At 39.4% G+C, this 26,705-nt stretch overlaps 1 protein-coding gene across 2 annotated transcripts in view; it reads left to right on the forward strand.

Annotated features, from left to right (window-relative positions):
* LOC306885112 (oxidation resistance protein 1-like) overlaps window positions 1-26,705 on the forward strand; it is a 51,109-nt gene that overhangs the window by 22,456 nt on the left and 1,948 nt on the right. The window contains exons 4-16 of one of the 2 annotated variants that reach the window (XM_079441454.1): window positions 44-129; window positions 9,793-9,900; window positions 10,801-10,917; window positions 13,874-14,026; window positions 16,269-16,453; window positions 16,722-17,383; window positions 17,840-18,008; window positions 18,672-18,840; window positions 22,225-22,305; window positions 25,251-25,370; window positions 25,642-25,794; window positions 25,961-26,056; window positions 26,200-26,273. In XM_079441454.1, coding sequence (XP_079297580.1) covers window positions 44-129; window positions 9,793-9,900; window positions 10,801-10,917; window positions 13,874-14,026; window positions 16,269-16,453; window positions 16,722-17,383; window positions 17,840-18,008; window positions 18,672-18,840; window positions 22,225-22,305; window positions 25,251-25,370; window positions 25,642-25,794; window positions 25,961-26,056; window positions 26,200-26,273 — 2,173 coding nt within the window. Of the gene's footprint in view, window positions 1-43; window positions 130-9,792; window positions 9,901-10,800; window positions 10,918-13,873; window positions 14,027-16,268; window positions 16,454-16,721; window positions 17,384-17,839; window positions 18,009-18,671; window positions 18,841-20,292; window positions 20,440-22,224; window positions 22,306-25,250; window positions 25,371-25,641; window positions 25,795-25,960; window positions 26,057-26,199; window positions 26,274-26,705 lie in introns of those variants that run through there. The other variant, XM_079441455.1, reaches the window with a different exon arrangement.

The raw sequence follows: 26,705 nt of genomic DNA on the forward strand, positions 1-26,705 counted from the left end.
ACCATGACTAGTGTAACCCGCGCTCTTCCTCGTTTACTTTCAGACATCGGGCAGAAAAAGAGTGTGCTGGAGAGGAAAGATGTGCGGAGGATATCCTTCCAGAGGCCCAAAGGCACCATGGAGTATGTGGTGAGTATTAGATGTTGTCTGTCTGATCCAGGTGGCTCTGTTTACATAATGCACCGGTGTGTGTGTGTGTGTGTGTGTTTGCGTGCTGGACTGAGGATGAATGTGTGTACACACAGCCACATGTGTGTAATTATGTTTGGGATGAAAATGTGAACATCAGGTATGATTCATTCACGCTGCATCGCTGTTATTGTGTGCTGCCGGAGTGACTTTAATTGCTGTTGTTGGTGGTAGTTGGTTTGTCTTTTTGCGGTGAAGCCAGGTGTTGTGAAAGGAAAATATGTCAATCTGTAATAAAATGAGATGGGGTTATGTTGTTGTGTAAGTCTGTTCAGAAATATGCCTTTATCATTTGAATCGATTTGAGAAAGAGGGAGAGAAAGAGAAAGCAAGAGAGAGCTTTTCCATATGCTCTTGAGATGACCTCAAATCAGGTGGTGACTTTCTCCATGGTAACAGTGGCATTGCCAGGGATGCTGGGAGAGGGAGACAGGGGCGAGGTGGCGGCTCACTTGTGCTTCTATCAGCCACCTTTAACTGCAAAAAATAGAGCTTTATTTAGAAAGTCTGTGTGGGTATATATATATAGAAATTTAGTTTTATATATATATAGTTTTTTATTTTATTCATAGTTTTTGCAGTAAAAATTTGTAGTATGTTTATATGTATTTTTTAAATTCTTGTAAATTTTTAAATTATAGTATTGACCTGATATTGAAATTAGATAATATCAGGATCACTGCTATTTTAGTATTATTTATATACTGTTTTAATGTTTTTATTACTATTTTGAATAAGCTTTTATATTTATATGATCAGTTTTCAGTTTAATATTATTTAAATTTTTAATACTAATATTAATTTAAATTTTATATAGCTAATTGTATGTACTTTTGTCGATTTTTATTAGTTTTTGTTCTTTTTAAATATTATTAGGTTTAATTTATTTGACTGTAAGTTCTGTTTTAGTTGCTGTGTTAGTTGTTGTTTTTTCTTTTTTTTCCCAGTTAGTAATTTTAGGGTTTCAGCTCAATTATTTCAGTTATTTGTCAAGGCAAATTTTAATTTAGTTCACAATATATTTATATATTATTTTTTATATAAATCGTTTATATAAATATACCCAACCATTTTACTGCATGTTAAAAGGTTCAAATTTTACTTGAAGCATGTGAAATTTGAGTAGTATAATTTTAGGATATATGATATCAATATCAAAAGCTTTATTTATTTATTTATTTTTTTTTTGCATTTTCTAGGGGGGAAAAAGTGAGTGGTACCCTTGCAAATTTACCAGTCATGATGCCAGGGAGTTGTGTGCGTTTGCCAGTGTATTGCTATGCAGTTGCTCTGATATTCTGGGTGGTTGCTAGATGAATACTTACTGGTCCAAGTAAAAAGAGTCCATCACAAATTTTCTATGATATTCTCTATAAATTTCTATCAGGCTTGGCTCTAGTCTATGGCAGTGAGTCTGATCACTTGGGAAAATAATAGCACCTCAATATGATTCGTGTTTGTTGCATGTACAGTGCAGGATGAGGTAAATGCCCAATTTTAATACTTAGGTTTGGGTAATAGATTTTTGCTTTTTCTGTATTCCCTGGTCGCTGAGAAAGTTTATTGAAACTGCTATGAAGGCATTTAAAAATAATTTCCAGAATTTTTTATTTTTTTTGTAGGTAGTGCTGTTGGTGTGTTGTAACCAAGCCCCCACCTTTCTCTTTCTTATTGTCAGTGTTGTGAAACCGTACACTTTCCCTCTGTAATTACACACCCTAATATCCACACTAACCAATCATAGTGATTTGTGGAGATTGATAGCCTTAATCAATCAATGCTCTTAGAGCTACGCAGCAACTGTACTTCATTGGTAAGGCTGTGATGAGATCCATGTACCTCATACGAGTTTTCATTCCATAGCAGATATTGGAAGTCGGGTGGGAGATTTGAGTAAAACTTGAAATGGACAGTTTGTGTGTGTGTGTGTGTGTGTGCACGTGTGCGCATATATGTACCGTGTTTTTGAAAGAAGTCTCTTATGCTCACCAAGGCTGTATTTATTTGATGAAAAATGTACCATTATGAAATATTACAATTTGAAAAGTTTTTTTATTTTGAATATGTTAAAATGTAATTTATTCCTATGATGCAAAGCTGAATTTTCAGCATCATTACTCCAGTCTTCAATGTCACATGATCCTTAAGAAATCATTCTAATATGCTGATTTGCTGCTCAAGAAACATTTCTGATTATTATTAATGATGAGTTTTAGCTGCTTAACATTTTTGTGGAAACAGTGATGGAGTACCACCCAAAAGTCTTGGGGTAAGTGCAATTTTTAAATTCATGCATTCACCACACTCTACCAGCTAATTAGGTGCAGAGACTAAAAATTACAATAAATATCTGCACTTTAAAAAATATATTTTTTTCATTTAGGCAGGGGAGACAATACGATGCCATCAACCTTCCTAAACAGAAATTAAATTGATCAAAAAGTGATACACTTTTATAAACTTTATCATCTAAAAAACAACACTGATAATAACAATTATTTATGATTGAGCACCAATAATAATTTAGCAGCAAATCAGCATATTAGAATGATTTCCGAAGGTCATGTGATGCTGAAAATTCAGCTTTGCGTCATTGAAATAAATTACATTTTAAAATATATTAACATAGAAAACAGTTATTTTACATTGTAGTAATATTTCACAATATTACTGGTTTTACAGCCTTGGTGAGCATTAGAGACTTCTTTGAAAAGCATAAAAGTGTGTGTATGTATTGATATTTTTACAAGATAATATGCAGACGTGTGTGAGACCGATCAGTAAAGCCAGTGAAGGGTCCCTCTGAAGGATAAACTGAATGCAGACGGAGAGATGGCCCTCTATTATTTATGTCCCGCTGTTGGACTGTAAGCGATACCCAATGAGAATCAATGATTTGGATCAGGTGACGGAGTGATCTGGTGATCTGAGATCCTGCCACCGGGGCATTTATCAAAACGTACGCATGTCACATCTCGTAACTGCAATAAGCCATGCCATTACAGCAAACACATGTATATATATCATGCAGTCTGAATGTGCTTAATTATAGTTTGTGTCTCAAGATAATGACTCAATTCACGGTTGAAAATGCGCAAAATACGCAAAATGCACAAAATGCGGTTTTCATGGTTCATTTTCTATAGATGTTGTGTTTCCATAATGTTTCATCAAATCATTTGTCAAAGGTTGTGGCATAAAGATGCTTTTGTTTTTATTTGTTGAGGTGTTTTTTCTTTTCTTTTCAGCTTCTCAGACTCATTGGTCATCATGCAGGCAGCTCAATATGCTCCTCTGTGCGCTCTTCTGTATGTTTAACCTGACATTTAGAGATTCTTGAATGCTGTTTGCAAAGTAGACAATCATCTCCCCATGGCTCTGAAGGACAGATATTGTATCTTGAAGGTTAGCGCTCTGGCTTCAGCCACAATCAAACCGTGTGTGCTCTTGAAAGATATTGACTTAACACCTAGAGAGTTATAGATTATATCAAAACTGTTTAGTTTAGGTTGAAATGTACAAAATCATACAAAAGGGGGATTTAAACTGTTTGGTTGAGTGAGTTTATATATTCTCATGCAACACTGGATAAATGTAGCAATTATGAAAACAAAATAGCACTATTTTCTTTTAATATTGCACATTTTTTTAGATTAATGGGAGGCAAAACAGAAACTATATGGTAACCATAATTTTATATAATGCATTTTGTTACAGGTGGACATAAAAATACATTGGTTGATTTTCAGGGCCTTGCTTTTGTTACAGATCTGCCAGGTTCTGCTACCCAATCACAGCGCTCACCCTCACCAGAATACTGATCACGCACACCTGCCACTCATTCCCTTCTCATTACCCACGCGGCATAAAGACACACACCGCCCAACACCAGTCGTCCAGTCTCGTTTGTACGAAGAGGACTAACTCACTACGCTCAGTCATAGTGCAGTACCTACCTAAGAAACTTACCTGTTGATTACTTACCTGTTCTGCTCGCTCCTAGGCAATCTCCAGACCCAGCTCCAGTGACATCTGTTCCGAGATCGTTTCCGGATAAGCCCCAAGTCTGCGGTGTGTGTCTGTCACAGCTTCCTCATCCCTCTCTTCTCCTGCAAGAAGGAAAACCTAGATCATCAGCCTGTTCGTCCAGCGACCCCAGATTCTGTCATTCACTTACCTGATACCATTACCACTGTTGATCATTAAACCTACCTTCACTTGTGATTCTGTCGTCCTGCCCTCTCATTATAACAGAAGACTGGACCATTACATCAACGATCAACAACATGAGCAATCCAGACGCATTCCAGGACCTGGTTGACATCTTAAAGCAAACACTCACTCCAGCAGCGGTCTCTCCCAGCCCAGGTACTTCCGCAATCTCTTCTTCGCTGCCCACGAACCACTCGACAGTCCGACCAGCGCCCTACGCTGGTTCGGCGGAAGATTGCAATGGTTTCCTGCTACAATGCGACCTGGCGTTTGAGATGCAGCCCCACTTGTTTTCCACTGAGAAGGCCAAGATCGCGTTCATTATCCAGCATCTCCAGGGTAAAGCGCTGCAGTGGGCTAGCACCATATGGACACAAGGAGGCAGTGTTACCCAATCCTCCCAAGCCTTCGTCCAACACTTCAGAGATGTGTTCGGTAAACCTGCTTATGATTCCTCTGTCTGCGATCAACTTTATCAGTTACGCCAAGGCAAGAACGATATCCAAGATTACTCCCTACAGTTCAGAACCCTAGCCGCGGCCAGCGGATGGAACGAGCGAGCCCTGTTAACCGCCTACCGGCAAGGTTTGGCACCTCACCTCCGTCTACAACTTGCCGCCTTTGATGATGCCCTGGGGTTGGAGGGCTTAATTCAACACTCCATCCGATGTGCCACACGCATGAAGACGTGTCTGTCTGAATTCAACCCGGGTCATAGCTCCTATCTCCCTGTCATACCGAACCCACCAGAATCCATCCCTGAGCCGATGAATGTTGATAATTCTCGTCTCTCCTCCCAAGAAAGGACACGCCGATATGCCCAAGGACTCTGCCTGTACTGTGGAGAGAAGGGGCACCTCCGAGTCACCTGCCCAGTAAGACCAACTCGCCTTTTGGTGAGTGCCTTGAATTCCGAGATCCCTAATCTCAAGCCTTTAACCACTGAGGCACTTCTTATGGGTCCCACGTTCTCCGTTCCAGTCGTTGCCCTCCTCGACTCAGGTTCGGCGGGGAACTTCATTTCGGGCAGTCTCTGCAGACAACTCGGCCTCACAACCTCCATCACCCCAAGGAACTACCAGATCCAATCGGTGACGGGCAAGGCGGTAAGCCGTAAGTTAGTTAACAGATGGTCTACTCCCGTATGCCTTAAATTAGGTTTACTCCATGTAGAGGATATAAGATTATTGGTGCTCGAAGATGCTACTACGGACATCATCTTAGGACGACCCTGGCTAGTTCAGCACAATCCCATCATTTCATGGAGAACGGGCGAGATCACTAAGTGGGGTGAGTCATGTTTTCCCGAGTGTTTTCCACACCTACCTAGACCAACAAGACCAGCCGCAGAGATCCTGAAGCTACTTACCACCTCCGTAGAGAGTCCCCCAGAGAAACTATCCACCGAAATTCCTCCGGGTTATGATGAATTCAAGGATGTCTTCTGTCCCCAGAAAGCCGCACAGTTACCACCTCACCGACCCTGGGATTGCGCCATTGACCTCCTTCCGGGTGAACCAGTGCCTCGTGGTAAAATATATCCTCTATCCATCCCAGAGCAGAAGGCCATGGAGGAGTACATCGGGGAAGCCTTGAAGCAGGGATACATTCGCCCTTCCACCTCTCCTGCCTCCTCCAGTTTCTTCTTTGTCGCAAAGAGGGATGGAGGACTCAGACCTTGTATTGATTACCGAGCCTTGAACCGTATCACTGTCAAGTTCAGATATCCGCTTCCCCTCGTCCCAGCTGCTCTGGAACATCTGCGAGGTGCCACCGTGTTCACTAAGTTAGACCTCCGCAGCGCCTACAATCTTGTCAGAATACGTGAGGGGGACGAATGGAAGACCGCCTTCGTCACGCCCACAGGCCACTATGAATATCTTGTTATGCCCTATGGGCTCGTCAACGCCCCCTCCGTATTCCAAGATTTCATGCACGAGGTGCTCCGGGAGTTTCTCCATAAGTTTGTACTAGTGTACATTGATGATATTCTGATTTACTCCCGGAGTATGGCCGAACATCGTCGCCACGTTGCGGAGGTCCTACAACGCCTGAGGGAATTCAACCTGTTCCTTAAGGCGGAGAAGTGTCTGTTCCATCGACCCTCAGTGCAATTCCTCGGCTATAACATCAGCCACGGTGGTATTCAGATGGACGAGGGGAAGGTTACGGCAATCCGGGAATGGCCCACTCCTGACACGGTAAAGAGACTTCAACGCTTTCTAGGCTTCGCCAATTTCTATCGCCGGTTTATCCACAATTACAGTTCCATAGCCAGTCCCCTAACCAACCTGTTGAAGGGAAAGCCCAAATCCCTCTCCTGGACAGTAGCCGCTACCAAAGCCTTCCAAGAGTTGAAGGATGCTTTCACCCGAGCTCCCATCCTCGTACATCCAGACCCCGAGAAACAGTTTGTGGTTGAAGTCGATGCCTCCACGTCAGGAGTGGGCGCCATATTGTCCCAGAGACAGGGGACACCACCACGACTCCATCCATGTGCCTTCTTTTCCCGTAAACTCAGCCCGGCGGAGAGGAACTATGATGTTGGCAACCGAGAACTTCTAGCCATCAAGCTCGCTTTGGAGGAGTGGAGACATTGGTTGGAGGGAGCCCAACATCCGTTCCTAGTCCTCACCGATCATAAAAACCTCCAATATCTCAGAGAAGCCAAAAGATTAAACCCCCGGCAAGCCAGATGGGCTCTGTTTTTCACCCGTTTCAACTTTTCCATTTCCTATAGACCCGGTTCCAAGAATACAGCGGCAGACGCTCTTTCCCGACAATTCGAATCCCATGAAGAATACGATGAAGTTCCAGAATCAGTCCTCCCAGAATCCCTTTTTGTCTGTCCCATCCAGTGGACCTCGCCTAGCTTTACCTCCTCCAATGTCTCCTCCAACATTCCGCCGGGCTGCCCACCAGGTATACAATTTATTCCCAGAAACCAACGCTCACAGATCATTCAGTCAGTTCACTCCTCCCTTGGCACTGGTCACCCAGGGACCAACAACACCCTCTCGCTGCTACGAGAGCGCTTCTGGTGGCCCAACATGGCCAAGGATGTGAGTAGATTCGTCCAAGGATGTAAGGAATGTGCCATGTCCAAATCTCCCCGACATCTGCCAGCCGGTAAGCTACTTCCTCTGCCCGTTCCCAACCGACCGTGGTCACACCTAGGAGTTGACTTTGTCACGGACTTACCACCATCGGACGGGAACACCTGTATCCTGGTGATTGTAGACCGGTTCTCTAAGGCTTGTCGATTACTCCCACTTAAGGCCCTTCCGACAGCCATGGAAACGGCAGAACTAATGTTTAATCATGTGTTCAGATATTTTGGAATCCCGGAAGATATAGTCTCAGACAGAGGTCCACAGTTCGTGTCCCGTGTATGGAGGACTTTCTTCAAGCTCCTGGGTGTGACCATCAGTCTGTCTTCCGGTTACCATCCACAGACGAACGGGCAGACAGAGAGGAAGATCCAGGAAGTAGCCCGGTTCCTCCGAACCTTCTGCCATGGCCACCAGAACTCCTGGAACCAGTTCATCGGTTGGGCCGAGTATGCCCAGAATTCCCTGCGCCAGCCTACTACAGGTATAACCCCATTTCAGTGCATACTTGGTTTCCAACCTCCCATGTTTCCCTGGTCAGGTGAACCTTCAGACTTACCTGCCGTGGATCACTGGTTCCGGGAGAGCGAGAGGGTCTGGGACAACGCTCATCACCACCTCCAGCGCGCAGTGAGTAGACGTAAGTTGACAGCCGACCTCCGCCGCTCCAAGGCTCCCGTGTATCATCCAGGGCAGAAGGTCTGGCTGTCAACTAGGGACATCAGGTTGCGTCTACCCTGCAAGAAACTCAGTCCCAGATTTGTTGGTCCCTTCCCCATAATCAGACAAATCAATCCAGTCACTTACCAGCTCCAGCTCCCCTCACAATATAGAATTCACCCCGTCTTCCACGTATCACTGCTAAAACCGTTTCACCCTCCTGTTTCTCCCCCTGCAGAACCTGGTCCCGAGGAAGAACCCCCTCTCCCGCTGGTATTGGAGGATGGAACGGTCTATCAGATCAAGGAGATCTTGAACTCCCGACGCCGAGGCGGCAGGCTAGAGTACCTCATAGACTGGGAAGGATATGGTCCTGAGGAGAGGTCCTGGATCCCCAGGGATGATGTGCTGGACCCAGTGCTACTCGAAGAGTTCCACTCTAACCACCCAGATCGCCCTGCCCCTAGGGGAAGAGGCAGACCGCCACGGCGTCGGGGTTTTCGGCCCTCGGGAGCGGGCCGTGGAGAGGGGGGTAATGTTACAGATCTGCCAGGTTCTGCTACCCAATCACAGCGCTCACCCTCACCAGAATACTGATCACGCACACCTGCCACTCATTCCCTTCTCATTACCCACGCGGCATAAAGACACACACCGCCCAACACCAGTCGTCCAGTCTCGTTTGTACGAAGAGGACTAACTCACTACGCTCAGTCATAGTGCAGTACCTACCTAAGAAACTTACCTGTTGATTACTTACCTGTTCTGCTCGCTCCTAGGCAATCTCCAGACCCAGCTCCAGTGACATCTGTTCCGAGATCGTTTCCGGATAAGCCCCAAGTCTGCGGTGTGTGTCTGTCACAGCTTCCTCATCCCTCTCTTCTCCTGCAAGAAGGAAAACCTAGATCATCAGCCTGTTCGTCCAGCGACCCCAGATTCTGTCATTCACTTACCTGATACCATTACCACTGTTGATCATTAAACCTACCTTCACTTGTGATTCTGTCGTCCTGCCCTCTCATTATAACAGCTTTGCAGAGACTGTTGGGTATTTCATTCTGCATTATTTTATCTTGCTTATCACTCCAATATTGATTATAAATATCACTCCTATTTTTATATTTTATTATTTTATTTTTTGAATTTTATTATATTAAAAATATATATATTTTATTTTATTATTTATTTATTGTATTTATACATTTATCAGCCAGTGAAGATATTTAACAAATGTGTTTCTCCCTCTAAAACATCTTTGGTGGTTAATATTACTATATAGCTTTTAAGAAATGATTTTCTTTTAAAGAAAATTGAAAGATTTGTCAAACAGTTTTGCATTTACTAACTATTTTTAACCATATAAACTTATCAGTTTTTAATGTGAAAATGTGAATCACTGCAACATTTCCCAGTATTGTATATGGTTACGTAATTTTAAAAGATTCATTACAGGTGAACATCTCATAAAATGCATTGGTTGGTTTTCACAAGGGCGTTGTTTTGCTGTTCCAACAGATTTGAATGCTTAGTCAGCCCTGTAGAAGCTGATGTCTTCGTTTTAGAACTTTTTGCTTTAAGCTAACGAAACAATATCTAACTTTTTTGTGTGTCTAAACTCTAGGTGGAGTCCCGGGACACACTCAACAGCATTGCGTTGAAGTTTGACACGACTCCCAATGAGCTTGTCCAGCTCAACAAACTCTTCTCTCGCGCTGTGGTCCCTGGCAAGGTACTTATGGTCTTTTAATTTTCAGAGCAGATGGTCTCTATGTTCAGCTGAACTCTCTTCCAGTCAATTGCTTTTCCCAGAGTCTAGTGTAATAAAGGATAAGGTGAAAAATATGCCCCGCCTGAAATTTCAAATGCCTCCTTAAGTAGCAGATTCATCGTGGTAACTCACATTAATGAGCAGATATATCTTGAAGAACTGGGACTGTTTAAAATTGAGAAATAGTCCTCTGGGCAAGAACTGTGGCTTTTGTAGAAGAATAGAAGTTCAGTTTGTTCAGTAAATAGCTCCATTGCTGAGTTTGTGAATGGCAATTCATCTCTTTATTTGACATTTTATTTTGTTGGAGATCAAACACCTTGAAAGCCTTGATTTAGGCTTTTTAATATATATTTTTTTAATGTGTCGACGTGTGTTTGATTTAGATCAGTTTTATTCCTAGAGTACACAACAGTTGTTTAAGAGCTGTGGGAAAAGCAGAAAAATATAACCAAACCTGAGCCAAGCAGGCTGAAATAGGTGATATATAAAGCAAGCTAGTCTTTTGCATAAACCTCTTGATGAGCCATTACAAATATATTAAACTATTGCATTTATAGCAGCAATATTTGATCATAGGTTGGTGTTCACCTTTGCATTTTGTGACAATTAGAACTTGTTTAGATGAATCAAAAACTGTTTTTGTGATCAAATGAAAATCTGAATATATATAATATATTTTTAATGCAAAAAATGGATTATATTGACTAGATCTAATCTGAAAATGTTTATGTTTATCATGCCAAACAACATGTCTGCTTGTGTTTCATTAGCCCTTTTAATATTACTTGGAAAAATGGCATTTGTTGCGTGCATGTGAGTTGATAGAAATATAAATTCTGTGCATATCTTGCACTTTAGGTGCTGTATGTCCCTGATCCAGAATATATCTCCAGTGCGGACAGCTCTCCCTCGCTCAGTCCCATCAGCCCCCTCTCCCCCACCTCTTCAGAGGCTGATCTGGAGAAGGCCACCACGGTAAATGCTATCTCTATCTTCATCCAAAGCTTACAGGGGGATCATATATAGCAAGAGGACAGGCTTATACTTGTTTTATCATTGTTTTAAAGGAAAATATGGATTTTGAATGCCGAAGTCTGTTACTCAAACCAGAAGAATTATGGCATTATGTTAACAGCTCGTTTTTTGTCTGATGAGCATGCAGCATTTTTATTTAGCTTTGTAAAGTGCCGTTCTGAAGTCCAAAAAACTGAATCTGATAGTCTGTAATCTTTTAGCTCAGTGTGATGTTACTGATGTATAAGCATATTTTTCCATTATTTGGAACAGGGATGGAGAAATCCAGTAATCCATGTAAAAATAAGGAAGATTGGGTTTCATTGAGTATAATATGAAGACTTCAAAACAGCAAGTTATCAAGTGAATCTGCTTCAATTCAATCTACGTCTTAATTTTTTCGGTAGACCATGTAAAGTGCAATAGAAGTGCTATAGACTGTTACTTTGCATACCTTGCATTTTTACATCGATTCAATTATTTTCCATTTATTTTAACCAACTTTTTCAATTTGTAGTCACTGAGCGGAGCCTGTCCAATTAAATTTGGCAAGAGATCCAAACTCTTTTGCATGCTTGAAGACCTTTTAAAGACCTGCTTTGATCGATATATATGTACATATTTATTCAACTTGAGTTGATTAGAAGAAATCCTGCTCTTTTTTGTTTTGTATTGTTCTGTCTCATTTGGTTTTTGTTTTATTTTTCACTTTTCCTTGTCTTGTTTATGTTTTGTTTTGATTTAATTAGTCTTTTTGTTTTGCCTAATTATTTAGTTTTGTCTTCTCTCATTTTATTTTGTCTTGTTTTGTTTTGTCCTAATTTGTTTTATTTTGCGTCATTTTACTTTAGTTAGGCTTTTTTCCTTTTCTTTTTTGCCGCCCCTATTAAAAATATTGATTTGAATTATAATGCACAAGTCTTTTGTACTAATTATACATTAATGTGTTGGTTTGAAGCTCCAGTCGCCATTAATTATAAATAAATTACAAATATAGCCATTAGATTCTTCAATATTTATCCTTTTGTACTCCATAAACACTGTACATATTTGGAACATCATAATGTTGAGCAAATTATAATTGAATCTTCATTTTTGGATGAACTATTTCTTTAATCTCAAACTATTTTGTGTCCACAAGGGGGTGGTGATGAATTTCCCTTTTGGGGACAGCTGTTATTCCTTTTATAAAGCCAGAGATTCAAGTAATTGTTGTATTCAGACAGATTGCATTCCTCCCGGCTATGTTTGTCCCTAGTTGGTGATATTGGATGGCAAAAAAAAGGAAGATATCTTTGAAAGATCATCATGGCTACTTACTTGTGAGCTCATCTGTCATTGTGTGTTTTAAGGGTCTTATTTGTGTCCTGGACTGCCGTTTTGAGTTTGCCAAATGGATTATGTCACCTTTGTTGGATTAGTGTGTGTCCCTGTGTGTAGCTCCGGCTCCATATGGTCATGGATTTACTGGTCATGCTGCCCATTGCCAGAGATTCAGGGGTACACGCTTGCATTTCCTCATGAGTCATCAATGGATAAAGCATGCACAGGCACACTTGCACTCGCTTGTACTAACTTCACATGTATTCTGGTATTAACATGCATCTCACGAATAAGAATGCACACACATATCCCTGTAATTTTAATAGCCTGGAGTTACAGTACCATCACATTACATGAAAACACACAGCCACATGAACATTCATGCAATATTCATGTTTCTCTTATGCATTTCAGCATACTGATTATACACACACAGTGGAGTGCATCTAAACTGTGCAGTCAGCCACAGCAGCCTTACATTTATATAGTTGTCTACAGACTGTAGACGTAATATTAATGTGCTGGGGAAAACATGCTATGCAGTTAAGCAGAGCCTGGGCTCACGATTTTGCTACATTCGTGTCTGGGATAATGTTTTTGAACAAAGTCTCTCATGCTCGCCAAGGTTATATTTTCATAAAATAAAATTTTAGAATATAACTTTTCTATTTTAATATATTTTACAATATAAGCATATTTGCATAATTAAGCATATTTTTCATGTTTCATACAAGAATGTTGTACAGGTTAGAAATAAAAAGAGACATATTAAACCATTATTTAAAACATACTCATGGCCCATCTTTTGCAATTCACATACAGTATGAGCATTTGAACTTTTTTATACATGCAGTTAGTAGACTACTTTTAAAAATATATCTGATTCTCAGCATCACTTCCTTGATCACTCCAGTAAAGAACCTGGTTTTCTTTGATTAGTATTAAATGAGCATGTGATGTTTGTTTGTCAAGTATAAGGTGCCTCAGCGTGTCCGTGTTTCACTGAGCTCTTTGTGTGAGAAGTTGGAATACATCGGGCGAAGACTCAACCATGTGTTCAAAATGTGATTTTAGCTCAAATCCTAAATCCTGATTTTAGCTCAAATCCAGGAGTTTCAAGTTATTCACATTTCAGAACAGGAGTCTGCTGCAATGTATGCGACATTTTGTAAAGCTGAAAGTAACTTTTTATAATCATTAGATTTGTATTGGTGTGCCTGCACCAAGTTTCAGTGAGCAGGGACTTTCCTTTTTCTTGTCCTATAATGAGCTCTCACACACACAAAGATGCTGACAGTCACTCAACCTGTGCTGCATCATGTTAGGAAACCTGCCTCGGTCTCCTTGGTTTCCGCCTGTCAGCTTTCTTACAGCAGAGAGCCCTCAAGGGATCTACCTTATGCCTTAATGGGTTGTTATTTCCAAGCCTTCTTGTTATGATGACTGTGTGTGTGTGTGTGTGTGTGTGTGTGTGTGTGTTAATGTGTAGATGTTAGAGGGTGTATCATAAGCTCAGGGTTGGGCCTCATTCAATGTGATGTGGCGAGGGCTAACACTGATTGAGCTGTTTCTCACTCAAACTTCATCCCGACAGGATTCAGATGATGTCCATCGGAGGCACAGCACCCCCGGCCCAGGCCACGGGCCCCCACGGCCAGCCAGAGTGGTGTCATCCACCTCCGAGGAAGAAGAGGCGCTTACGGAAAAGTTCCTTAAAATGAACTGCAAATACATCACAGATGGCAAGGTAAGTTTCAAGGGAGAGCGTTTTCTGTGTTTATAAAAAACAACAACAAAAAATCTGTTTTTCACAGATTTTCACTTGTCTAGAAATTAGAAGTCTAGAAGTAATTTTCCCCATCTACTGGGATGTTGTGATGAGGGTTTTTGTGGCAAAACTTGTGAACTAGTGAAATGAAAATATTTAAAAGATATATACATACAAACACTGCCATTCAAAAGTTTAGAGTAAGGAAGAATTATTTATTTTTAAGATTTTATAACTTTTATTTAGCACAGACACATTAAATTGAGACTCTAAGACATTAATATTGTTACAATAACTATACAAACTTTATATGCATTGAAGAAAAAAAATGTTTCTCACAAATATATTGAAATAAATAAAATATAAAGCAGCTGTTTTAAACTTTGATAGCATTGATAATAATAAAAATAAATATATATATTTTTAAATATATTACAATAGACAGCTAATTAAGCTACTTGTAGTAATATTTAGCAATATTGAAGACTGCTGACTTGGGAATGATCCAGAAGACGAACATTGACGCCCTCCACAAAGAGGGTAAATCACAGAGGGTCATTACTGAAAGGTGTGGCTGTTTACAGAGTGCTGTATCAAAGCATATTAAATGCAAAGTTGACTGGAAGGAAGAATTTGGGTAGGAAAAGGTGCACAAGCAACAGGGATGACTGCAAGCTTGAGAATACTGTCAAGCAAAGCTGATTCAAACACTTGTGAGAGCTTCACAAGGAGTGGACTGAAGCTGGAGTCAGTGCATCAAGAGTCACCACGCTCAGACGTCTTCAGGAAAAGGGCTACCAAGCCACTTCTGAACCAGAGACAACGTCAGAAGCATCTTACCTGGGCTGTGGAGAAAAAGATCTGGACTGTTGCTCAGTGGTCCAAAGTCCTCTTTTCAGATGAAAGTAAATTTTGCATTTAATTTGGAAATCAATGTCCCAGAGTCTGGAGGAAGAGTGGAGAGGCACAGAATCCAGTTGCTTGAAGTCCAGTGTGAAGTTTCCACAGTCAGTGATGATTTGGTCTGCCATGTCATCTGCTGGTGTTGATCCACTGTGTTTTCTGAAGTCCACAGTCAATGCAGCCATTGACCAGGAAATTTTAGAGCACTTCATACTTCCTTCTGCTGACAAGCTTTATGGAGATGCTGATTTCATTTTCCAGCAGGACCTGGCACCTGCCCACACTACCAGAGGTACCAAAAGCTGGTTCAATGACCATGGTGTTACTGTGCTTGATTGGCCAGCAAACTCGCCTGACCTGAACCCCATAGAGAATCTTCCATACCATCTCAGCAGTGCCACAAACTGATCAACTTTGCTTTAATTACTGCCACACCGAATTGAGGCAGTAATTAAAGCAAAAGGATCCCCTATAAAGTATTGAGTACATGTATAGTAAATGAACATACTTTTCAGAAGGCCAACAATTCACAAAAAATTTTTTTATTGGTGTTATGAAGTATTCTAATTTGTTGAGAGTGAATTGGTGATTTTTTGTTAAATGTTTGCCTCAATCTTCACAATTAAAAGAACCAAAGACTTAAACTACTTCAGTCTGTGTGCATTGAATTTATTTAATACACGAGTTTCACAATTTGAGTTGAATTACTGAAATAAATGAATTTTTCCACGACATTCTAATTTAATGAGATGCACCCGTATATGCATATATTTCTAGTTTGTTTGTGTATTATTTATTATGTGTATTATATTCAAATATTGTTCATTTCTGCTCTAGCTTGGCATTGTGTTCTGCAAATTTCTAAATGAACTAAAGTTAATAATGTTGTTAAATGATTAAATGTAAATATTTCACCTAATTTTCAGAATTGTTTGTGTATTATATGGTACTTGTTATATCTGGATGAATAAAAATTATGACTACAAAGTCTAAACACATTTTCAAATTTTTTTTTTTTTTACAGTATTTGAGCAATTTCTCTTATAGACCACAATTCCATGCTGATCTTTTATTGTAGTATCACTGATTTTAGATTTTCCACCAAACAGCACAAGAAAAGCAAAACCAAAAGGTTGGCTGGTTGCATTTCATGTCGATCTCTTCCTGCCTAAGTGGGCGTTTTGTGGCCAGAATAATCAATGTGCAATAACAAGAACAATATGTTCCGTCTTTGCTGTGATAATCAAGCCATGGAAGAGTAGTGTATGGTCCACCAATGTTTCATTGCCATCTTCCTCTTCTGTTCTCTGTCTTTTAGGGAATAGTCAGTGGTGTTCTTTTGGTCACCCCAAACAACATCATGTTTGACCCTCATAAGTCAGACCGGCTGGTGCAGGAGCGAGGATGTGAGGAGTACGGGATCATGTGCCCGCTGGAGGAGGTGCAGTCTGCAGCCATGTGCAGGGAAATCACCGACATCAGGGTCCGAGAGCTTGTGCCACCGTAAGTTGCTTGACAGCCTAAGGGATAGTTCAACCAAAAATTGAATTTGTCTTTTGCTCACCCTAAAGCTGGTCTCAACCAAAAAGAATAAAATATTTTGAAGAATGTTGGTAACCAAACAGATAGTCCCCTTTGACATTCATAGTATGAAAAACAAATATTATGTAAGTCCATGCGGACCAGACACTGTTTGGTTTGAGCATCTTAACACTGGAAATGCATGACTTTTTAAATGACCCATGATTCATATTTTTTTTTGTCAACCCAGAGATCTAGAGCTAGAGCCTTCTGTAACTGAGGCGAGCCATCTGAAGAGGGCGCCTCGTCTCAACGCAGCCGATGCAGCACACCGAATCCATGAGACGGGCAACGACAGTGCCAGTACGGCCCCTCGTAGCACAGAAGCGTCTCTGTCCGAAGACGTTTTTACAGAGTCAGAACTTTCACCAGTCCGTGATGATGCCCTCGCAACATCTTCTGACGAGCTGCAGCAAATAAAGTCCTCCGGTGCGTCTTCTGAATCGGTGCAAACCATCAACCAGGCCGCCACAGCCACCGAAGAACCCTCAATGGTCGACAAAAAGGATGTAAAAGAAGCTGTACAAAATGCAGAAACTGAGAGAAGAGGATGGAGGGATAGTGGTATCGAGCAGAGTCTGAATACTGTAGATTTATCCAGTGAGGTTGTGTCTGAGAACGTAACAAGGGACCAGCCTGTGGATGAGGCCAAATCACGCACAACATCTGAATCGCTTTGTTCGGACACTGTGGCTGTTGAGGATTTTGCAAAAGCCCATGAGACACAGAAGAGCATGGAAGCTCAGACTATGCAATCAATCAGTGACTTGAAGGAAGGAGAGCAAGGGATGTCCAATGACTTTACACCAGCTAATGAGATTGGAGCAGATGAGGGACAGAGTACAGTGGAAGGTTAGAACACTTGTTAACGTCAACACGCATTTCGCATTGTATTTCTCTTGCCCAATTGGATATTGCTTATATAAAAGATATCCAATCCTTGATGACATAACAGAATGAACAAATATATTGAGGTGTCAGCCTACATATGATCCTGTTGTATCACTGCTGCAGTCTAATAAGGATGAGGCCCTAAAAATAAACTGAAAAATAGATTTTCAGTTAGTCATGCTGGATTGGCTGTAGATCCACAGATTTAATTTGCTCTGTTTATGTATTTCTCTGCAGCACACTAACAGCATCAGCTCACTCAATATGACAGTTTATTAAGCATGTGTTGCATCCAGCATCCATAAATTTACTCAGATATAGATTAGTGAAAACAGAATGCAAGATTCAGGTTTTAATTTAACATGCTGAGATAACTGGGAAAAATAGGTGCTTTGTGCTGTTTATTTCCTGTCCCAGTTGTGCCGGGGCCCAAAGGCAAGCAGAAGTCCAAGTCGCACAAGTTCCTGTGTCTGCGGGTTGGCAGGGCCATGCGGAAGACTTTTGTTTCCCATGCCAGTGCCTCCATGCAGCAGTACGCCCAAAGAGACAGGAAGCACGAGTACTGGTTCGTTGTTCCTTCTGAGAGGTCAGTGCTATTCCCAGTTTGATTTTATGTGCTAACAAATCTCCAACAGAGTACCGCTGCTGCATACTATTTATGACGAGCTTACACAAATTTCAAATGATTTTCAATGATTGCTTTATCGCGTCCAGTGTAGACAGACTTTAGCAGTTGTGGCGCGCCGCGTCCGGTGTAGACATGGTGTTACTCACCTATCGAGAAGAACCAAAGCAACCTCGGCGTCCGATCGCAGGCCTTCCGCTCCTTGAGTTCTCTCCAGCGCTGGAAAGCTGATCCAATATTTACACGGGTCCTACTTCTTGCCTTTTCATTCCGCAGACGTTTTCCACTTTTGTTTTTTATTCGCCATCTCTATCTTTCTGTCGCTCTGCTCGGCTGTTCAGTGAATGCTCTCTCCTTCATATCATGAGTAGACACGCCGGGACACGCCCCTTACTGCTGATTGGCTACAAGTTTGTTTTGGTACTTGGCCCGACTCAGTTTTCTAAAGCGTTTTTGAAAAATTACATACCCCACTTTTAATGGACAACTAGAAACATCTCATTAGAAAGTAGTAGGATGCCAAGGTGAATGAAGAACTGGCCTTGAGGAGGTCCTTTTTGACCTGGTCTTGTGTTATTTCTTAAGAGTGAACCTTGGCCATTTTTGTGTGTGTGTTTCCTGTAGGTCAGACCACCTGTATGCGTTCTTTGTCCAGTGGACCGCTGATGTGTATGGAGAAGGGTTGGGCGGACTGACGCGGGAGCCTGGGTTTGTAGTGGTTAAAAAGAACCAGGATGCTGAAAGTGGGGAGCATGACAAACCAGTACCTGATATCACATTCAAGGACTGGGAGGTATGAACAACAACTGCTGTAAGATAAAAGTCTTGACCTGAATACCAAAATACCAGTTAAGCCTAAAAACTAAATGCAAAGCCTAGAATATATATTATGCATAAGATGATGTTTAAATATAATTGACTATTTTAATGATTTGTAATGTGTGTGTTTATTTGTTTGTCACAAATAGTAATACTTCTGTTAATTCATGCATGTGTTTTTAATTGAAATGTTGTGTTGCTTTGATGCTGATGTCTTTGTTGCAATTGTGTTGTCATAGACATGTGATCATGAATATGCTTACATGATGTTTATGTTCTCTCCTGAACACATGAGCCTGTTATTCACAGCGGCACTGGAGTGTGTGTGTGTCTGTCTCTTTCAGAGTTCATGTCCTCTTCAGCAGCTTCAACCATGTTTATGCACAATACTAATATTTAAGTATGAATGCATGCTTGTTCCTGTTGCCAGTCATTGTCAATGTCCATGTAATGTCTTGTTGCAGTGTCTTATTTTCATAACGACATCTTTTCCCTTCAAAGGATGTGATGAACTGGTATGTAACATCCTTTCATTGTAATGCGTGTTTGACTTGGCTGTTACTGTATTGAGTGTACATCGGCAAATGGACACAATCATTTCATCATCCCTCTTAAACCACTAACGGACTCCAGTGAGCAAGACTATCTGACTGATAAATGTAGATGATGCTTTTTATTGCTTTATAGTCAAGGATAATTACTGTAAACACTCAATGAAGAAGATAAAGAAAATATGATGGTTAATTGACCAATAGTTTATATCTTCTTGAGATCCAGCAATTCATTTTTGTCTACGTGTGTACATTTAGAAGACACCAGTGACCAATATTATAATGACAAACAATATTAATGCTATATAATGACGAAATACTGTTAAGATAAAATATTAATATAATTTTTTTAATAATTAACAATACATTTCATTCCTGCTTTCTTGTGTCTTTTTATTTTTAACATTTCTATTAGTATTTTAACCTTCTATTTGTTTTATTTATTTATTGTTATATATGTTTATTTTATTGTATTATTTTGATATTTTCTATATGTATTTTTATTTAAACTATCTTCCAGACAACTATGTGTTTTCTTATAAAATATGACTCAAACCTTTTATATATTTATTTTTTACCTATTTATGTTTTAAAATATTTCCAGTTCTATTTATTGTTTGTTTATTATTAGTATTATTATTTTATTTTTATTTTGCTGTATCTCAGGAGGATACGTTCAAGGCTATATAAATGTGCATGTTTATTTATAACATCTTCCAGACAGCTATTTGATTTTTTATAAAATATGACTCAAGCCCTGTGCAGCCTCTTATCTGGCCAGAGGGAAGGCCACACGAGTTCATGCTTTTCTGTTGCCCTGCCATCCCATTGGTCCCTCTGGGATATAAACAGCGCAAAGCCTCTAGTTCACTTCTAAGAGTGTCTGTACCTCAGTGTGTCCAAGTGGATACTTAATATCGGATATACACCTGCATATCTCGGGGCTTTCTGCAGATCTTATGTTTTTCTCCAGAAGAATTAAGGAGGGATGTCAGCTGACGCCCAAATACAGCTTTGGCCTGGTAAAAAAAAAACAAAAAAACACTTGCCCTGTGGTTGTAATGTTTGTGTGTGGCTGAGTGACTTGTTCTTGAGTACACTTGAAATGCACACTGAATAGTGTGGTTATGCATGCAAGCAGCTGTTGCTTTCTAGGCTTGAAAATTAATGTAATTTAGACATGATGGTAAAGTCTGCAGACACGTTTTTGCAGTAGCCTAGCATATTTATATTAAGTATCAAGTCACATACTGTCTAGTATGTATAGTATTTCCTGACGTGCACAACATATTGTTAACGCAGCTCTGGTTTACGATAAATTTATCGAAACACAACAGTCACAGCGTCGTCGGTAGTTTTTCCACATGGAAAACTACGCTTTAGAACGTTCCCTTATTAAAAGTTTTAATAAGAATTTCTATTTCTTCTTTCGTTTTTGAGCAGCACCGCACGACTGCGTTTATTTTTCTCCTGTTGCGATTATAAATCAAGATGCCGCCTCCATCATAAAAAGCTGTTTAAAGGAAACTGTGCTTTGTTGGTTTTATGGTGAAATCTGCAAGTGCGTGTTAGAGCATTAGCAGTGTATGCATACACTCTTATAAATAAAAGTGCTTCAAAAGGTTCTTCAAGTGCTGCCATAGAAGAACCATTTTTGGTTCCACAAAAAAACATTCAATCAAAGCTTCTTTAAAGAACCATCTCTTTCTTACCTTTTTATAATCTGAAGAACCTTCTTTCACCTCAAAGAATATTTTGTGAGACAGAGAGGTTCTTCAGATGTTAAAGGTTCTTTATGGAACCATTTAGACAAAAAGGTTCTTCTATGGCATCGTGTAGCACCTATATTTTTAAGAGTGTAGATTGCATATAGGCTACAGTATAAAGCATACTTTCTGCTTTTAGGAGTTAAATCCAATGGCATTATTAGGGATGGGCTTTTGAATATGTGAGCATGGGCAAATGAACTCTAATAAGTAAGACAGGCAAGGAGTTCTGAGTGATGTGTTTTTCATTACCACATATCTATTTATCAAAATATTCAGTTACAGGAAAAAATGTGTGGCTATAGATTATAGATGATTTCTGAGGTTGCACTGCTGTTGTGTTAACAGTCAATTCACATTGACAGCTGCATATTTTTTGTGCTTTTATTTAAAATGTAGCATAATATTTTGTAATTGTACATTATATTAAATTAACAAATAGTATGTATGTATTTGATCAAAAATACAGTAAAAACAGTAATTGTGAAATTACTGTTCTTGACTTGAATCTTGACTTACTGTTTTGTGATCAAATAAACTGAGACTTTTGTTTGATTTTGATATTGGGTAGGTAGACAGCAGACTGCTCAGTGCTTCAGCTTTGAAAATGGTGTTTTATGTTGTTTGGAGACATGACATGCTGCTAAGCAGCTGGTCTGGGGAAGTTGTTGCAGAAGACGTGTGATCCGTCTTTGAGACAGTGCTGTTTGATCTCGTCAGGTGAATCCTGTTAGGTTAAGCTGGTTCATGGCACATGAGACCCAGCCTGAGTCTGACTGCAGTTCAGATGCAGCTGTCTCTGCAAACACACGGGTCAAGTGGTATTTAAAGTGTTTTCACCATTTAGTTCTGCGGTTTTTATTTTGGTCTTCTCATTTAGGTTGTGCAAAAAAAGTACTAACATGTCCCTTCCTCCATCTCCAAGTTTGTGAGTTTAAGCTGCAGAGGAACATACCAGATAACTTCTCTCCCCCTTCACATACAAATTTTTGGATGTCAGGCAGATTCTCATGCAACATCACTATTCTGTCTGTGCATTAGGTAGTTTCTGTGACTGAGTACTACCGGAGGATAGATGCGCTAAACAGTGAGGACCTGCGCTCGCTCTGCAAACGTCTTCAGGTGCCACACGCTCAGCTCCACACGTGAACCATCACAAAGGCCACGGCATGTCTGCTGATCACTTCAACTTCAAACTCAACAGTTAGGATACTGTATGAAAATCAAACCAAATCTGATAGGGTTTCACAAATTGAATTAAAAAAAGACTCTTTTACTGTTTGATCTAAATCAGAATGCATAATGGCTTTATTACAGCATTTGTTCCCCTTGATCAGCAGATTGCACTGGTCTTTATGTGGAGTGTGGAATAATAAAACTGGCCCTGAGTTGAGATACAGCCGTTTTTATATGAAATGACACTTAAAGCCTGATAGAATTTCTGCAATAATACTGAAACTGGATATCTGTCAACTGGCATTTCCATCTGGATGACAGAATGGGTTTTAGATGGCTTGAATAAGAGGAAGCAATAAATGAAGCAAATATCATAGTAATTAGTCTCATGCTGTCCCCCAGAGACCTTTCCAGAAGGGTTTGATCAAGTAGACTGCAGTGCTTGTTCTGACTTACTCTTCAGACAGCAATCATCACACTCTTTAAAGTCAGCATGATATTACAATTATCCCTATTTGTTTTATTAATACACTTACCTGGTCTTACTGTACCTGATTCTTCACTGCATGTTATTCCAGTTCATTTGAACTTATTCATCAAAATTTAATATTTTGTAATAATCTACTATAATTTATATTATGAATGTACAAGTATATTATTATTCACTGCCTGATTCTTAATTTTTTGTTTACGTACTCTGTAATCAGTGTAAAATTTACACATAATATTGTGTTATATTATGTAAGTATATTATAATAATTATATATTTTAGTCATTTAGTTTTTATTGCTTGCACTGCTATTGTATTAATAAGTCATCCACATTGACAGCTGCATATTAATTCAATGTATTTTTTAAATTAAAATTTTGTAATTTACTTTAATTTATATTAGAAATTAGTATTTTTATAATAAGGATATTATATATTTTAATCATTTAGTTTTTATTGCTTGCTGATTTTATTATGTAATTAATGGTTATATATTTTTATATTATAAAAAAATATAATATGCTTCACATTTTGCTTGATGTTAACAAGGCAGTGAGGGTTAATGTTAAACTATGTAGGCATTGTTAGAAGGTAAACGTTGTAGGTGCTGCAGTCTACTAGTTATTGCACTCATTTAATGCTTGTCTCAAACTTGTAAGCATTATTTCTTGTTGAATATCATGTTTTAGTCTGAAATACATCAAATTATTATTAGTGAGATGCTTGTGGATGTCATTTCATGTTGACTTTAAAGGAAAAAACAATCCTGAAAGTGTGTTGATGAGGTCTCACTAACCCTATTCCCTGCAAACATGAAAACATCCAAGAGTTTGAGGCTTTACTAAATGAAAGTTTTTTCATTGTGTATTCCAATTCATCTCAATCAAACTGCAGTTGGGTTATTTTCATTAGGTAAAAAATAACAACAACAAAAAAGCTAGCTAACTAACACAATAAAACACAATAAAAACATGATAACTTAATAAAAAACATGATTTTTGAAAATATTTAACAACGGAGTTATCTGTTTTTGCGCATAAACACTTCATATATTTTTGAAAATATGCAAAAAAACAAATATCAGCTCCAAATCTGATGTTTGTGGATTGTAAATTGTTGATATGTGATTCTTGGATATTTGCATTGCTGTTGGCAGACTACCCTGTTTTCCTGCTAACCTTTATTCCTGTGCTTAACTACGGTTATACTTCTCATTCCTTAACCTTTGAGATAAGCCTTCCCGAAGTAAAACCCCTTGGTACATTTCTCACTGATCTCCATCCATCCATCTTTTTCTGTCTACATCAGTTGGGTTGTACTGATGTAGATTCACACATTGCCAGATTTAAAGCCTGATTTGTCTGGCTGATAAATGTGTGTCTCTGTAAGCTTCACTCCTCACGTCCTGTAGTCTGACTTTCTCCTATATTGAGCTGTGCTGCTTTTGATGCCCTCTGTGGAGGGGCATGATACCATTTCAGAATTTTGCAGATGTTCTCTTACTTTGAGAGTACTGTTTACATGGCATATTTTAGATTGCTCAGATTCTGTTATCTGATATGACTGCTGCCAGTTACCTGGAGTCAAGTCCTAAAAAAGTCATTTGATTGGATGATGCATGACAGAGCTGGGAGGTGACAGACAGATTTTTTTTAAATGACAGTAACTACATTGTACTAAATACCATCACAGATATATACAGAACAAATAAATGAGACAGATAAAACAATCGATAGACAAATCGAAAGAATGATAGAAAGAACAAATAAACAATAGATAGAGTGAATGACAGGTAGAACGAATGAATGAACGCATGATAGATAGAATGAACAAACGAAAGGTCGAACAAAAGAGAACAAATAAACGACCGATAGATAGAACAAACTAATGAACGGTAGATGAGATAGATGTGAATGAATGAAGGATAGATGGAAAGAACAAACAATTGATAGAACAAATGAATGATGGAATGAGTAGGTTGAACGAATGAACAAACGATTGATGGATAGAACGAATGATTGATTAAACAAAAGATAGAACGAACAATAGAAGAAACAAACGAATGAATAAAGGATAGATGAAATAAACGATAGATCGAATGAACGAAAAGTCAACTGATATTTCAAACTAAAGAATGAATGAATGATAGATAGAATGAACAAACATGAAAAATAGTGTGAGTGAATGAAGAATAGATTGAATGAATGAAGGATAGATGGAACAAATGATAGATAGAACAAACGGTGTGGTATTTTAAAGTTTTCTAAAGAAGTCTAACCATAAATATACAGACTCATCCAGATTTTTGTGCTCTCAATGTAAGAGAATGTTTGTGAAATTTTGGGAAAATCCAATAGTGAGATACTGTTTATCAGCTCTTTTTCTTTCTATTTTTAATCAGATCACAACCAAGGAAAAAGTGAACTCCAAACACATGGTGAAGAGTGACCCAGAACCCGAATCATTCAGGCCCAGTCTGAATGAGCCCAGTGTCCTGCTGCAACCTGATCAGATCGAGAAGGCAAGTTATAGTTGATTTTGGGTTCATATCTATATGCTGACCTTATCATATTTATCTCTGATGCACCTCAACTTTTGGCTAGCTCTCATGGGACTCGTGTGGCATTTTCATCATCTACCTGTGGCATTTCAGTTGTTGTATAATTGGCTACCAGAAGCCCTTATATTTATTATACATTTTCTTGAAGTTGCTTCCATGTGCCCTTTCTGTGTCGTCCTGATCTTTTGGCGTTTTTCTTTACTCACTTCTGGCCTGTAACTCGAATCCTCAGCTGGCCAAGCACCTCCCCCCCAGGACGATCGGCTATCCCTGGTCTCTGGCGTACAGCACATCCAAACACGGCATGAGCATCAAGAGCCTGTACCGCACCATGCAGGCCCAGGACTCCCCGGTACTCATGGTGATCAAGGACAGTGATGGACAGGTATGAGCTTGAGCTTCAGGGTTTTAGCTAAAGTGTGTGGTTTTACATAAATAGTTTTTGGAAATATGTATGTGGGGATTGTGAAAATGAAATAGACTTCTAAAGCATAGCTTTCACAGTATGAAGTTATTCAAATATTTAAAACAATCTGGCTTATTTTCTGCAGATGTTTGGAGCTCTTGCCTCAGAGCCATTTAAAGTCAGTGACAGCTTCTATGGCACAGGAGAGACATTTGTTTTCACCTTCTGTCCAGAATTTGAGGTGGGGAATAAATGAATTGATTAAGTACTATACATGTATGTCTTAGATGGATCAGTAATCCTATATATATATAAATGACTGTTTTACTGTTTACTGTTTTTGCATTGACAGTTAACATTGTTAAACAACTTGAACTTTTCTAGGTCTTCAAATGGACTGGTGACAATATGTTCTTCATCAAAGGAGATATGGACTCCTTAGCATTTGGCGGTGGAGGGTATGTAAAGAAAATAATTTGGCATATTTCATTTATCAGTGACATACAGTGGTGGCCAAAATTATTAGAACACTAGTATTTTCAACAGCTAAAATATAGATTTAAGTCAGTTATTTCTATCTGTCTAGTCTGACAACAGACAGTGCTCTACACAGAGATCTGATCTGATCATCATCCAGTCTGTCTGGAATGACATGAAGAAACAGAACAAACTGAGACAGACTAAATCCAGAAGAACTGTGGCAACGTCTCCAAAATGCTTCAAGAAACCTACCTGCAAAGCTCCTGAGAAACTATGCACAAGTGCACCTAGGGCAAAAGCTGCTTTAAACACAAAAGATGGTCACACCAAATGTTGATTTAATTTAGTTAATAGAATTTAATTGATAAAGAAAATCTATTTATGACATTATTTTTGACAGCATCCTCATT

The sequence above is a fragment of the Barbus barbus genome (assembly GCF_936440315.1).
Source record: "Barbus barbus genome assembly, chromosome: 19".
Taxonomy (NCBI): Eukaryota; Metazoa; Chordata; class Actinopteri; order Cypriniformes; family Cyprinidae; genus Barbus; species Barbus barbus.